The sequence below is a fragment of the Diabrotica virgifera genome, chromosome 4 (assembly GCF_917563875.1).
Source record: "Diabrotica virgifera virgifera chromosome 4, PGI_DIABVI_V3a".
Lineage (NCBI taxonomy): Eukaryota > Metazoa > Arthropoda > Insecta > Coleoptera > Chrysomelidae > Diabrotica > Diabrotica virgifera.
This window is the reverse complement of record NC_065446.1, coordinates 190,409,450-190,426,717: the sequence shown is the minus strand read 5'-3', so window position 1 is coordinate 190,426,717 and position 17,268 is coordinate 190,409,450. Positions and strand designations below refer to the sequence as shown.

Below are 17,268 nucleotides of genomic sequence, written 5' to 3'. Positions count from 1 at the left end.
ATAAAAATTCAGTACGACATCATGAATATAACAAAAAACTGTATGACAAAAATAGAAAATCCTATGAATTTAAAGAAGGAGATTGGACATATGTGGAAAATAAATCGAAGCTAAATAGAAAAAAGCTTGATGAAATAAGACTAGGCCCGTTTCAAATAAAGAAACGAATTTCAAATACGTTATATGAAATAGATATTGGATACAAAAGGAACGATATGAATTATTTTCACATCTCAAAATTGATGCCTTGTGACCAACCATAGACTTTAGTGGTTTGTCATACCTGTTGGTGGGGGAATGTAAAAATAAAACTATGCTTATTTTTAATAAAACAACATTTCGATAATTTAGGGTATTTGTAGTTTTAGGCGGCATGACTCTATAATTGTAGTTTGTAGTTTGACTGACGTTTTGTAAATTATTTGATAGTTGTCAAAAACTCATAAGAAATAGCACTGTTCTTGACATAGGTTCTTGATTCTCTTTTTTAGGTTTGTATTTTTAAGTTATTTTAGTTATATTAATGTTTTTAATCTATCTTGTACATATTGTAAATAAACTCTTTTTTAGATGAATTCATACAGCTATCTCTTACAAGAATAAGAGTATGAAACTACTCTTATAAATATACCTTGTATATTTATATATTAACGGTATTATTTATATTAAGTGAGGTTAGAAATTGTCGGCGACAATTTGTCAACTGTACCCGCGAACGCACCTATAAAGGGTAACAAATCAATTGGAAGTTCTGTCCAACAAAATACATGGGACGTTTTCGTGGTTTGACGTTCCAAATTTTTTAACCTGTTCCACAAAAAAAACTTCCAGTTCCAGTGTTCCCATACATCAAAGTTTGTCCGACTAGACAATTTTAAGCTACTAACAAATTTTCAGCTTGCTGTTAATCAACTTTTTTTTCATACGCGGGATCCAGACCTATATTTTACTACATTGATAACTAGCTCTTACAGTCATGTAATGAAAAAGTTATAACGTTAAGGCTATGGGTACATAATTCGCAAATATTTTACGTGTATCACTACTTTTTCTGTCTTTACACGGCAAATTACGCGTAGTAAAATTCACACTGGTATGGATATGTAAACATTACTAGAATGTCATTCTACTTGAAAATGTCATTATTAATTTCAAGAGATGGGTTTTGAATGTTCTTGGATAACTGTTATTTTTATAATTGGAAATTATTAATTCAGTTAATAAATGTGATAATTTTTTCACTAACTAGGTATGTATTCAGTGATTGTAATAATTTATTTGTACAGCAAAGACTAATACTCAATCGAGAAAAGAGGAAAAGTGTTAAAGTGATTTTTTAATAATATATTGTTATGGAACGCTTACAATTTTGAACATCTTTAACAACAAAATACTTGGATCACAGAATATATTATCCTGATGTATTCTCTGCTTGGATCATCCACAAATAATACACAATAAATAACTTTTTATTAAGTTCACGTCTGAAATCAATTATTTATCAAATACACTATATTTCAATAACATTTAATCAATAACTCAACATATTCCCGATGCAATGTCAAATATTTAAAATTGTCACTGATTGTCAGTGTCTGACTGACAATATATGCTGACAATATAGGGCTTTTCATTCACAGTCATTTGTTTCGAGCTTCTGTCAAATGTCGTATAATCTGTGTATATTAATATTATACACAGACTATACAACATATGACAGAAGCTCGAAACAAATGACAATCGATGAAAAGCCCTATTATATTCGGCTGAGTGCGTTGTAAGACAAAGATAGATTTGGAAAATATTACCACGGCATTGTGTTTATTTTTTTCGAATCCTGAAAAAACCAATAAATATTTTTGAAAAATTTAAACGCAGAATGAAAGACTAAATTATTACCGAGGGCCGAAAGTCCCTTAGAAAAAATAAAAAGTTTATTTTGAATGATATACTTGAAATTAAAAATCACACTAAATTTTCTCTTAGTTTTTCACCCCTGTAACTTATTAAAATAAACATTATAGAAGTTCTCAGGGACTTTCGGCCCTCGCTAATAACGTGATTTTTCATTCTGCGTTTAAATTTTTCAAAAATACTTATTAGTTTTCTCAGGATTCGAAAAAAATAAATCCCCATTTGAATTGCATTGCAGCCGAAAATACGTACCGATCCTCTTAAATAAGCAAAGGAAGAGCTAAATTGAAGATTCTTAAGTAGCTCCGATCACAACCCACTTTTGCTAGGATTATACTCACACTAAAAGCTATTAAAAGACATAAAAAATTTCCTAGAATATACCCAAGCCGCTTAAATGACCCTTATAGAACCAATGTTAAATAATGCCTCCAACAAGAACTGTAGCAAACTGAACTTAGACACCAATAATATTAACGACCACTGGGATCGACTAAAATATTGTCTGTTGGAACCGTGTAATAGGTACTAAAGTTTTCAACAAGAGAGAAAAGAGGAATGGATAAATGACGACATATACAATATGATAGAACAACGGAGATAACTTAAGAAAAAAAATATCAATAATTACAGGGATATTAATTAAAAGATCAGGAAGATAATAAAGTAGACAAAAAGGAAAATATTTTGAAGAGAAATGCAAAGACATCCACGACCTTCTAAAAAGATGCAATATACACTGGGGTGCAAAATTAACCGGACACCTTAAAACTGGTTCATTTTTGATGTCTCGAATTTCCTAAATCTGTTGTCCGATTAAAGTATTTTTTTAATATATTATAGCCTTATTCTTTAGCAATATCGCTGTAATAGTATTGTTGCTAATTAGTTAAATTTTCATTGTATACCGTGTTGGAGAACTGTATTCTCCACCCAAAATAAACTCTATTTCACCAACAACAAATTTCCGCGCCGCCTCTGTAACAACCATAAAATAATTCCATTACGCAGTGCCTGAAGAACTCTCAAGAACTCTTCCAAGAATGTTAATCTCCGCCTTCTTTTACCCAAAGCACCCAACGGAAAATTTGTTAACGGGATGCAAGATGCAAGGGTAAACAGCACTAACGTCAGTCAACTATCGACACTTCTTAAGAACGCACTTTTTCATTACGCTTTTTCGAAGAGTATTCTTCACGCGGCAATTAGCAAAAAGCCGGTATATGAAGTGTAAAATTATGTGTGGTGGCGTCTTTCACGGATAGTTGTAACTCAATTGTTCACATGTAAAATTCTATTTCTTGCCCTTTTTCAACTTCATTACAGTCATAGCAAAATAGAAAGTGTTTTATTTACATAAACTATTCAACAGGCCAGAATTACAGCATCTTACGGTTCATTAAAAGTTCTCCTCTTAGCTATCGAAGGCTTAGCGACACATTGAACTTACTGCAAGCACAAAACGCTGGAAAGAGACATTGGAACTACTCCAAACTCTCCATGGAGGAATGTTGAACACCGGCGTCCCTCCATTTTGTTCCTCCGAGACCGGATTTTGTTTCTAAGAGCCGAATTTGGCCCTTAGAGCCGCATTTGATCCATCGACCGAACTTTTCTGGCCTAAAAACACTTAATTCAAGTTTCTATCTAATTCTATTATTTGTTAAAAAACATTTCTGGCTAATGCCAACTCTTTCTAAAAGACATTAAAAGTGTCGCGTTTTTCGAATATTCTCGTCGAATAGACAATAATTCCAAGAGACAAAGTGATTGCGTTATTTATTCTACGGACAAATAAACATTCTGTGAACAAAAACAGTGATAATAGTTTACTTCAAGAAGTGGTGTTCAAGGACTAGCTGATTCCAGGAAAAGCAGCCCACATTCAAGTACCAAGAGCCCAGGGGTGACGTACAAAATAAACTTTTCTATATATGTAAATTCAAAAAGTTAATTTTCAAAGATCTCTTGCGAAATGATACTCTAATAAAGTTAAACACTATTTAAAGAACTATTCAGGGTTGAATTTTTGGTTTAATATTGCATGCTAATTAAAATTCAAAAATAAATAATAATTTCATTCAAAAATAAACAAATTAAAGTTATAACAATGAGCAAAAAAGGTTTAAATAAATTATTAAACAAAAAGCATTCCATTCTAGATTCTGTTAATAGAATTCAAACGTGGCTAGAAGCAAACCACGACTCAGAAAAAGATATTTTCTCATTCAAAACAAGAGAAGGTCGCTTACAAGACCTGTTCTCTGACTATAATAACGTACAGGATGAAATTGAATTCCTGGACGATTCTCAAAAATGTGATCGTGCCATATTTGAAGAAAATTATTTTGCGGTTCTGTCAAAAATACAAAGTTCGATTAGAGCATTGGATATTACCAATACAGGGAGCGTCGCTGCCGCTAAGCAAGTGGCCGTAAAACTCCCGGAAATAAGCATATGCAAATATTCCGGGCAAATAGGGGACTTCGAAAGTTTTTTTGAGCTCTTTGACACACTGATAATACAAAATCAGTCCCTTTCTGACATCCAAAGGTTTCTTTATTTGAAAAGTTACCTACAGGGTGATTCTCTTAAGTTGGTGGATTCTTTGAAAGTCACAAATGAACATTTTTCGATTGCTTTAGATATTCTAAAGAACCGCTATCAGAATAAGGTCACAATCATAAATTCTTACTTAACAGAGATTATAGACATTCCTACACTGAGAAACAGCTCACCGCAAGCCCTCAGAAATTTTCTAACTACCGCAACAAAAAATATGCAATTGCTAAAAAATTTGCAATTTTCAAGTGCAGAGCTCATTGATATAATTTTAGTTTTCCTGCTAGAAAGCAAATTAGATTTTTCAACAATGAGACTTTTTGAAACTGAGCGAAATCATTCAGATGTACCAAAATTGATGTTCTTCTTAAATTTCTTGAAAAAAGGTGCATTGTTCTGGAAAGCCTGGAAAATACAAATCCTAGGCAAGCCAAAAACGTAAAAGTTTCACATCATGCATCCAGTAATAACACATCAGAGGATTCAGATAAAAATAATATGTCAAATAATTTAGTTTCTGACTTTTATTGCATTTTCTGCAAAAAGCAAGGTCATAAAATTTACAAATGTCACTTTTTCAAAAACATTCAGCATGATGACAAAATAAAATTCGTGAATTCAAAAGGTCTCTACGTAAACTGCCTAGGTAGGCATAATTCTAAAGATTGTTCATCAAAACATGCATGTACCGTTTGTAAAAGGCGCCACAATACAATTCTGCACATTCTGGCACCAAATAATAATTCGGGTAAACATAATACTTTTTCTACGACCCATAAAAATGAAAGTCCGTCCACTTCTACAAATTCAAACAATTACGAACGCGAACATTCGTCAAATTCAAACTTTCAAGGTCCTTCGTTTCAAGGGCAAGAACCGTTTACAAATTCCTTTTCTGCTTTGTCCGTAAAAAATTTAAACATACTTCTAGCTACGGCCAAAGTAACCATTTTCGACAAAAACGGGAAACCTTTAACGGCCCGATTGTTACTCGATACGGGAAGTCAAAATAGCTTTTGTACCCAGTGTCTCGCTGATAGGCTGGGCTACAAGCCATATGACATATCTCTAAACATTTCTGGCATAGGCCAAAGTAATTCGGTTTCAAAAAAGATGGTCAACATAAAAATGCATTCTAACTATAATAAAAAGTCTTTCAAAATTTCATGTGCCATCTTAGAAAATATTACTTGCAATCTTCCACAGTTCCGCATTCTTACAAAAAAATTACCAATTCCAAGGGACGTTTTTCTCGCCGACGATTCCTATCACAAACCTAGTCAGGTAGACATCTTGGTTGGGGCTGATTTGTACTACGACTTAATTCTTCCTGACATAATTCCTCTGGGCCCTAGGCTTCCAATTTTGCAGGCTTCTCATCTGGGGTACCTAATAGCCGGCGTGATTGCTCCTCACTTGACGGCACCTACAGTAGCAAACAATGCTTCTGGAGATGTTGCTCTACTTTCTACGTGTAGCACGGACGAGCTGCTCACGAAATTCTGGAACATGGAAGAACTTTCTCAAAAACCTATTCTGTCGGAAGCTGACGAGCTGGCCGAACAAATATTTCAAACTACAACAAAGATCCTTGAAAATGGACGCTTTGAAGTAGATATTCCATTAAAAAGTGCACAAGAACACCGATTACTGGGTGATTCATTTTCTATAGACAAACGGCGTTTTCTTTCACTCGAAAATAAATTCCAAAAAGATAAAAAATTATTTTTCGAGTACAAAAATTTCATTGACACATATATTTCTTTAGGGCATGCTGAATATGTACCTCTTTCGTTCGTAAATGAAAATTCGGACAAAAAATATTTTATTCCACATTTATGTGTCATCAACGAACAAAATAAAAGTACAACTTTGCGTGTCGTCATGGACGCTAGTTGTAAAAGCTCTACGGGAAAAAGTCTGAACGACATTTCATTAAAAGGGTATCAGGTTCAACCTGACCTATTCGATATTCTGGTTCGTTTCAGGCAATACAAATTCATATTTTCCTGTGACATTCAAAAAATATTTCGACAGACGTGGATCAACAAAGATCAACGCTTTCTACAAAATATTCTATGGAGGGACGATACCCACGATTCTATAAAATGTATTCAATTAAATACTATCACATACGGGACGAATAGCGCCCCGTTTCTTGCGACGAGAGTCTTGCAAGAAATTTCAAATAAAAATAAAGTTCAATTCCCATTGGCCTCGCATTTTCTCGAAAACCAATTCTACGTAGATGATGGTTTATGTGGGTCAAATAATATTGAAGAATTGCTCGAAATACTTCAGCAATTAAATTCTGTTCTAAACCGCCATGGGTTTACTTTACATAAATTCCATTCAAATTCATCCATATTCCTGCAACAAATCAACCCAGAACATTCAAAAAATACTACTCAGGAATATGACCTAAATTTCGATTCCACTTCCAGTAAGGTTCTAGGCCTAAAATGGGACCCTGCGGAAGACCAAATAACAATTTCCGTCCCCGAAAATAATTTCTGCCCACCAGCAACAAAAAGAAAAATCCTATCTGCGTTAGCGCAATGTTTCGACCCTCTTGGACTCATCAATCCGTTTATTGTTAAAGGCAAAATGCTTATGCAGAAACTATATCTGCAAAAAATTCACTGGGACACAGAAATTTCGGACAAAACTATTCTAAACGATTGGAACAACTTTCTACAGGACTTGTCACAATTAAAAAAGTTAAAAATTCCTCGGTTCTATTTTTCTGAAAAAATAATTCTGAAGGTGGAGCTCCATGGATTTGCAGACAGCAGCATGGCAGCTTATGGCGCATGCGTATACCTAAGAACTTTCTATTCAGATGAGACCATCTCTTGTGCATTAGTTTCTTCCAAATCAAGGATAACTCCGTTAAAGACGGTAACACTTCCTAGGCTTGAGCTGTGCGCAATGGTTCTTCTTTCAAAACTTGTTGCAAAAATAATTTCTATCTTTGAATCAAAACTTGTTGCAAAAATAATTTCTATCTTTGAAAAGCAGTCTATAAAATTTCATTCAGTCAGCCTCTGGTCAGACTCCCAAGTAGCTCTGTCGTGGTATAAAAGTCATCCAAGTCGGTGGTCGGTTTTCGTGGCTCACCGGGTAGCTCTTGTCCAAGAGTTGACTCAAAACTTTACATGGCTTCACATAAAGTCTGCGCAAAATGCCGCAGACCTTCTTTCTCGAGGAATGTCTGGTTCTGAAATTCTCAATAGCGACTTCTGGTGGCAAGGTCCCAAATGCTTGCGAGATAAAAATTTCAATGTTTCCAATCTAGTAAATGAGAGAGTTCTCGAAAACCTGCCCGAGGAAAGAAAAATAAGCCTCGTGGTAAATTCTAACGTGGAAAATTTCTGGATAAAAATTTTCTCACGTTTCTCAAATATTTCACGCTTAAAACGTACAGTAGCGTACGTATTTCGTTTTATTTCTAATTGTAAAAAACAAAAAATTTCTGAACCTCTTTCTGTTGCGGAGTTAAATTATGCTATGGATTTCATCATCAAACAAATACAGGGTGATGCTTTCTCCAAAGAAATCTCGGCGCTTAAAAATAACAAATTTATTTCGAATAAAAACTTCATGTCACTAAAACCATTTTTAGATTCTTCTAATTTTCTCAGAGTTGGAGGCAGACTTACGAACTGTCCCGACATAGACTACTTGCAAAAACATCCGATACTGCTCCCATCCAATAATCCTATCGTCAATCTTATCATCAAAAATGAACATCTCAGATTGGGACATGCTGGTGCGCAAACAGTTCTCTCAAATCTTCGTTTGAAATTCTGGGCTCTCAATGGTCTAAAGGAAGCAAAATGAATCATTCGCAACTGTACCACATGTTTCCGATTTTCGTGTGCTCCTGCACAACAGCTTATGGGTAATTTACCTGAAGATAGGTTGTCCATTACAACAAGACCCTTTCAAAAAGTGGGTGTAGATTATGGTGGACCCTTTCTGTTAAAATCTTCTTCACTCCGAAAAGCGCCAAAAATCAAGGCATACATAGCCATTTTCGTGTGCATGGTGACCAAAGCTGTGCACATTGAGGTTGTTTCTGATCTAACAACTTCTTCCTTTCTATTAACACTTAAGAGGTTCATTTCCCGACGTGGTAACCCAACTGTCATTTACAGTGACAATGCCACATGTTTTTCTGGTGCAAGAAACCAACTCTATGACTTATACAAATTTTTTCAAAATAAGTCTAATTCTCAAACCATTATGGAATACCTTTCTGAAAATCAAACCTCATGGAAGTTTATCCCCCCTAGATCTCCTCATTGGGCTGGGCTCTGGGAAGCTTCAGTAAAAAGCGCAAAATATCATATGCGTAGGCTAATAGGCTGTTCTTCTTTCACTTTCGAACAGTTTTACACTGTCATGGTTCAAATTGAAGCTGTGATGAATTCAAGGCCTATCTGTTCCATGTCCAGCGACCCTTCAGCCTGTCAGCGCATCCTGAGCAAAACTTACAAAAAATTCCGGAAAATAAACTATCCATGTTTCAGCAAATTGCAAAAATACAACAAAGTTTCTGGAAAAAGTGGTCTGTTGATTACTTGAACCGGCTACAAAATTCTTCAAAATGGTCCCGACCAAGGGAAAACGTAATAGTCAATGACTTAGTTCTTCTGAGAGAGGATAATGTACCTCTTCTAAAATGGCCTTTAGCACGGGTAGTTGATACAATGCCCGGGCAAGATGGCAAAGTCAGAGTGGTCAATTTGAAGACCATCGATGGTCAATTCACAAGGGCAATCTCTAAAATTTCGGTTCTCCCTAATCAAGGTATAGAAGAGTAGGTTAGACCACAAGGCTCTAACGCCGGGGGGAATGTTGGAGAACTGTATTCTCCACCCAAAATAAACTCTATTTCACCAACAACAAATTTCCGCGCCGCCTCTGTAACAACCATAAAATAATTCCATTACGCAGTGCCTGAAGAACTCTCAAGAACTCTTCCAAGAATGTTAATCTCCGCCTTCTTTTACCCAAAGCACCCAACGGAAAATTTTTTAACGGGATGCAAGATGCAAGGGTAAACAGCACTAACGTCAGTCAACTATCGACACTTCTTAAGAACGCACTTTTTCATTACGCTTTTTCGAAGAGTATTCTTCACGCGGCAATTAGCAAAAAGCCGGTATGTGAAGTGTAAAATTATGTGTGGTGGCGTCTTTCACGGATAGTTGTAACTCAATTGTTCACATGTAAAATTCTATTTCTTGCCCTTTTTCAACTTCATTACAGTCATAGCAAAATAGAAAGTGTTTTATTTACATAAACTATTCAACAGGCCAGAATTACAGCATCTTACGGTTCATTAAAAGTTCTCCTCTTAGCTATCGAAGGCTTAGCGACACATTGAACTTACTGCAAGTGCAAAACGCTGGAAAGAGACATTGGAACTACTCCAAATTCTCCATGGAGGAATGTTGAACACCGGCGTCCCTCCATACCGGGTGTATCAATCAAACTGTGTTTTTTTCTAAAAGTTCGCATCACTCTGTGGAATATTCTAGCATTTATAAAATACTGAAATTAAAATGCAACTATAGTCTCATGTTTTTTCAACATTTTGTTTTTTGATTCATTCGCTTATGTTGGATAATAAAAAAGTTAGGTACTTTAACAACTAGCCATGTTTTTCATCAATACAGGGTGTTTTTAAATAATAATTGGCAAACTTTAAGGGGTAACTCTGCATGAAAAAAATGACAGTTTGCTTTATCAACGATAACGCTGCAAATGCTTTGTTTCCGAGATCGAGGGTGTTGAAAGTTTTCTTACAAACTGACGATTTATTTATTGCTTTAAAACCGGTTGGGGTATGCAGATAAAATGTGGTGGGTTTTAAGAAGTAATTATTGCACAGTTTTTGACAAAATTAAGAATTTAATATTCACCATTGGCGCGCATACGGGTAATATGAAGGCTTATATTACCCGTATGCGCGCCAATGGTGAAGATTAACTTCTTACTTGTATGTCAGAAAATGTACAATAACTACGTCTTAACACCCACCAAATTTCATTTGCATATCTCAACTGGTTTTTAAGCAATAAATAAATCGTCAGTTTGTAAGAAAAATTTCAACACCCTCTATCTCAGAAATGAAGCATTTGTGGACATAGGTTCATCAAGCAAACTATCATTATTTTTTCATGTAGAATTACCCCTTAAAGTTCGTCGCACTTATTTAGAAACACCATGTAGTGATAAAGAACATGGCTAGTTGTTAACTTTTTTATGGTCCTACTTAAGCAAATGAATCAAAAAACAGAATGCCGAGAAAACATAAGGCTATAGTTGGGTTTTAATTTGAGTATTTTATAAATGCTAAAATATTCCACAGGGTGATGCGAAGCTTAAGAAAAAAACACAGTTTCATTGGTACACCCGGTATGCAATGAAAATTTACCTGTTTAGCCACAATATTATTACAGCGATATTGATAAAGAATAAGGCTATAACATATTTAAAAATCACTCAAATCGGACAACACGTTTAGGAACTTCGAGACATCAAAAATGACCCATTTTTAAGGTGTCCGGTTAATTTTGCATCCCAGTGTATTTAATCTACATAAGAAAGTTAAAGAAATGGCTGGATTAAGAAAACACAATCTCACTGGGGAACTTCTGGATATATACGAGATTACTATAACAGAGACGGTTGAGAAAGAACAGCGCGAAATAGATCCAGATATTACAAAAAAAAAAAAAGAAATAATATCCGCGCATTAAAAACAATGCCTTATCGATCGTTAATAATTAATTATTGTCTTACCGTTACCAGAAAGAAAAAAGCTTAAGTTACTATTAAAAGCCATCCATAACCGAATATATCATATATACTGGACATAGACATTAAATAAATAACTTAGATTTCGCAAAGGTCTAGGGAAGCGCGAAACTCTTTTTTTAATTAATATACTTATACAAAGGTGCCTAGACGTCAATCAAGATTATATATATATATATATATATATATATATATATATATATATATATATATATATATATATATATATATGTATATATATATGCGTGTGTTTTATTCTATTTTTATAGGTATTTATATTTTTTGTAGGCAAAGTGCAAAACCCGTTTTCTTCGTTGCCAGCAGAGGTCATCATGCAGACATAGGAGGCATAACTCCAGGTTCTATGCCACCGCATTCTACTAGTTTGGATGAAGAAGGAGCTGCTTTTAAATCGTTTCTTCTAGTCGAAGGTGGCAAATTTCAAGAAGAGGAATTTATTAGATCAATTGAGGCAGCAGGTGGAAGAAATTTATCAGATAATATATCTGATGTTAGAGCTCAAGTAGCAGCCAATAAAAAAGGTATTGATTTGGTGTGCGAACTTATTGCCCAATATGGATTAGGTAAGTAAATGCAATAAATTCTTTAACATAAACATTCTTTAACATTTTGTGGAATACTAAATCAGTTTTGTCTGTCAAGCAATTTTACCGCGCAATAATTACTGTGTCTTCTTGATTTCATCAGTGGTCTTACGCTTGTCATTTTTCTATTTCCTTTTGTTAATCTGGCATTCAGTTCCCATTCATCCTAACCTTCCTCTTCTATGTTAACCCCAAGATACGTAAAATGGACCACTCTGTCGAAATTATCTTACCTTGATTTATTAGATCTGAAAGTATACTGTCTCTCTTCTGTGTGCTTTGTATTTCCGAGTATCACGTACTTTGAATTCTCCTGCTTTACTTTTAGGTTAAAACATTTTGCATCATTTTTTAATCTTTTTATAACATTTCTTAATTAGTTTCTTTTTTTTTGTTAAAACATTATGATCATCAGCGAAGGCCAGCCATTGATGATGTTCATTGTTGAAGACGGATCCGGTCGTTTTAGTTCGGCTATTTCTGATTATTGTTTCCAATATGTACCAAATTAAAAAAGCATCGTGGATAACGAATCTCCTTGTTTGAGATGACTGAGAATCCTCTTCATACTACATACATAATTTCGTATGTTCAGAGTAATTCTTACTAACCTAACTAGTTTTGCGGGTATTCCCAAGGAGCACAGTGCTTCATATATTTCCTTCCTTCTTATCACATCGTAAGCTTGTTTAAAATCTATAAACAACACATGAAGGGTTATTTTATGTTCAGCAGGTAGTCTGGATATTTCTTTTAGTGTAAAAATCTGATCTGTCAATAATCTATGAACTCTAAAACCGGCCTGATACTTACCTAGTTTATCTTCAGAAAATCTGCTGCTGAGTCTCTCTGTTAGCATACTTGTTAATACCTTGTTACAAGTATACAACAGAATATCAGAGAAGATTGCTGATAATGAAATACTAGAAATCGACAACATCGAGGAAAGCTGGGAAAAGCTCAAAAGTAACATAATTAACGCAGTAACAGAATCACTTGGAGAGAGGATAGTAACGAATACCAATATATCAAAAAAGAAAACCCCAGTGTTTCGAGAGGAAGTGAAGATACGATGTGAAGAAAAGAAGAAAGCCTTTTTACAATACAGAACACAACAAACACAACAGGCATACAACCACTATAAAAGAATTAGAAATGAAACAAACACTTTAGTCAGACAACTAAAAAGAGAACACTGGGAGAGTTTCTCAAAACAGATGGAACACGACTTCTACGGAACACAAAAGGAAATATGGAGAATGATCAGAGGACAAAGAAAAGAGATGAACGAACTAATAAAAACGAAACACACTCAGAAGGAAACTTGGGCAGACTATTTTCGATCTCTGTTTGCTAAAGATAACGATAACGAACCACCAACAGCTGAAGTGACAACAAACGAAGAAATAAATATTGAAGAAGCAGAGGTAACGGAAGCATTAAGGAAATTAAAAAAAAGAAAATCACCAGGAGAGGACAGAATATCGAATGAACTCCTAAAGTATGGGGGTCAAGACCTGACCAAACAATTATTAAAACTAATCCAAAAAATAATAGAACAAAACACAATACCACAAGAATGGAGATCAAGCATCCTAACACCTCTCTTCAAAAAGGGAGAAAAATCGGACCCGGAGAATTACAGAGGAATTAATTTATTAAACGCAACACTAAAACTAACGACCAAAGTGATAACAAACAAACTGAATAAAATTATAACATTAGCAGAAGAACAACAAGGTTTTAGGTCGGGAAGATCATGCATCGACGCTATATTTATAATGAAGCAGATTCAAGAAAAATTGTTAGAATACAACAAATCGGCATACTTATGTTTCGTGAACCTTAAGAAGGCATTTGACAGGGTCAAATTAAAGGACCGTTATCCATTTATTGTACGCAAGAGAGCTACCTCTAGGAATAATTAAAACGATCGAAAATATCTACCAGAACAACACAAAAAAAGTAAAAGTAGATGAAGAACTAACTGACCCAATTGAAGCTGGCAATGGTATAAGACAGGGAGATCCCCTGAGTCTTCTGTTGTTCAACCTGATCATGGACGAAATAATAAAAAAAGTAAGAACAAGAAAAGGATACCAAATGGGAGAAAAACAACTTAAAATAATCTGCTATGCAGACGACGCAATACTAATCTCTCAAAGTGAAGATGATTTACAACGTATGCTGCACGAGTTTAATATAACCTCTTGAAAATTTAACATGTTAATTTCCCCACAAAAGACTAAGTGCATGGTAATAACAGCAGATCTAATAAGGTGTAAATTAGAGCTGGAGGGTCAAATAATAGAACAAGTCATGGAGTTTAAATATTTAGGCATCACACTATGTAGCTACGGAAAGCTCGAAACAGAAGTGGAAGATCAAGTAAATAAAGCAAACACAGCCGCAGGTTGCCTGAATGAAACAATATGGAGAAATAAAAACATCGGAAAAGAAGTGAAAGGCAGAATTTACAAAACAGTCAACAGACCAATAATGACATATACGTGGCAGAAACACGACCTGATACAGTAAGGACAAAAAGAATGCTAGAAACAGCAGAGATGAAAACATTGCGAAAAATCGATGGTAAGACGCTGTGGGATAGAGCTAGAAGTGCAGATATACGAAGGAGATGCAAGGTGGGCAACATTAATAACTGGGTGAAAAGCAGAAGAGTAGAATGGAAGCACCACATAAGCCGAATGACAACAAATAGAGTAGCAAGGACGGCGAAAGACGGTTCCCCAATAGGAAGATGATCAGTGGGAAGATCACGAAAAAGATGGAATGACAACTTACTGCAGGCACATTGAAAAACAGACAGAGTAATGTCTATATAAAAATAACAAGAAGAAGAAGTATACAACAGAGCAGATCGTCTGTATAAGGGGCATAATGAAGCTTTGGTTCAAGCTTTGTACATATTTTCCTCTTTCCGTATCCTCTTGATAAGTCTATATATCCTTTTTTGTAATTATTATTCTCCATTCTTTAGTATTTTCGAATCACTCAACTTACTAATAGTTTTTTCCAAATTTGTCGAATTAATTTTTTTTTAACTCAAAGAAACGAGGACTATCCACTCTTGTCTGGGTGATTCGACGTTCCTTGTTATGTATTTTGCCGGATCCAATGCAGATTTTCCCTTTCTGAATTCAAATTAATTACTATTTCTAATCTGTAGTTCGTAGAGTCCTTTCTCTAGGAAAATTTTATTAGAGTTTTTCATCCGGGGATTTTCCGGGGATTAAGGTCAAGTTTGACCTCTTTAAAACGTTGGGCAAAGTTTGTTTTTTCAGTGGGATGTTGAAGATAGATAGTACTAAGGTCCGCTTGCTCATTCGGAGTTCAACTCTAGTTCAGCGCCATTACCGCGTTCAAGGCATGAAGTGCGTACCACCGATCAATGCACTTCAGGCCTTGAACTCGGTTATCGCGCTGAACTAGAAATGAACTCCGAATGAGCAAGCGGACCTTATTCGGTATTCTCCTGTGCTGTTGAGTTAGTGGTTTAATGACCATTTTAACTTGGTCTAGATAACGCACAATAATATCAGTATTTTCTTTTATTCCCTGTATATTCCAAATACCATTATATTTTTTTTGTTTTGTTCGTTATCATGAAGATCCATCTAAAGTTCTGAGACTTTGTCTAGACTTTTTGGTATATGACGAGTATTGAAAAACCTGTCCAACACCTCAACCCCCAATCTCGAGGACCGGATTACATGATTAGTTCAGAGAAATAAGGAAAAAAATATCCTGTTAGTGACACAACCCCCTCCAGGCCGAAACCAAATTTTTTGAGTAGTATGAATATCTATAATAATAACCTGTATGTTTCCTGCAGCCGATTTTGATGATATATACAGGGTGTAACAAAAATACAGGTCATAATTTAATCACATATTCTGGGACCAAACATAGTTCGAATGAACCTAACTTACCTTAGTACAAATATGTACATAAAAAAAGTTACAGCCCTTTGAAATTACAAAATGAAAATCGATTTTTTCGAATATATCGAAAACTGTTGGAGTTTTTTTATTGAAAATAGACATGTGGCATTCTTATGGCAGGAACATCTTAAAGAAAAATTATAGTGAAATTTGTGCACACCATAAAAATTTTATGGGGATTTTGTTCTTTTAAACTCCCCCAAACTTTGGTGTACGTCTCAATTAAATTATTATTGTGGTACCATTAGTTAAACTTAATATTATTAAAACTTTTTTGCCTCTTAATATTTTTTCGATAAGGCAGTTTTCATCGAATTGAGGCTTATGTTTGTGTACCTTTCAATTAAAATATTACCGCGGTACCATTAGTTAAACACAGTGTTTTTAAAACGTTTTTGCCTCTTTGTATTTTTTCGAGAAGGCACCTTTTATCGAGATGTGACTTCTTTTTTAATATGGTTCAAAATATCCCTAAAAATGCAAATCATAAATAAATGTTCATATTATTACCAAGTCTCCATAATCATACTTAATAGATAATACATAATCATACCATATACAAATATGTGGTGGATTTGACAAATATTCGAAATATCTCGATAAAAACTGACTTTTCGAAAAAGTACTAAGAGGCAAAAAAGTTTTAAAAACATTGTGTTTAACTAATGTTACTACAATAATAATTTAATTGGAACGTAGACAAAAATGTGGGGGGTTTAAAGAACAAAACCCCCATAAAATATTTATGGGGTGTTCAAATTTCAATATAATTTTTTATTAAGATGCTACTGCCATAAGAATGCCACATGTCGATTTTCAATAAAAAATGTCCAATAGTTTTTGACACATTCGAAAAAATCTATTTTCATAAGAGGGCTGTAAATTTTTTTATGTGCACATTTGTACTAAGGTAAGTTAGGTTCAATCGAATTATTTTTGGTCCCAGAATATGTGATTAAATTCATGACCTCTATTTTTGTTACACCCTGTATAGTTATAAACAAATGAAAATCAAAAAACGGTAAATTTTCGCTTTTTTCGCCTATTACCAAAAAGTTAAGCATTTTAAACAAATTTAAGAGTAGTAAACTCCTAAATCGTATAAAAAACTTCAGCATGGCGTTCGCTGAATATGTCTATCCTTATTGGTTGGTTAGAAAATTGCAAACTAAATCATAAAGTTTGAGTTTTTATAAATATTCATAATTTATGTAAAAATTAACTTAGAACCTTCTTATTACAAGGAATGCTAAGATTTCTGGTGCTTAAATCATACCCTAAATTTCAAAGCAATTGGTCAAATAGTTTAAGTTATTTAATTTGTTTATCCCAAATTAATTTTTTTTTCAACACTGTAAGTCAGAAAATGATGAAGTTACAGTAATACTTTG

General features: G+C 34.4%; 1 protein-coding gene across 2 annotated transcripts in view; it reads left to right on the top strand.

The window, feature by feature from the left end:
- The window catches only part of LOC126884042 (5-oxoprolinase), a 657,750-nt gene that overhangs the window by 144,856 nt on the left and 495,626 nt on the right, over window positions 1-17,268 (top strand). For both annotated transcript variants that reach the window (XM_050649831.1, XM_050649830.1), the window contains exon 12: window positions 11,596-11,891. In XM_050649831.1, the coding sequence (XP_050505788.1) occupies window positions 11,596-11,891 (296 nt within the window). The remainder of the gene's footprint in view (window positions 1-11,595; window positions 11,892-17,268) is intronic.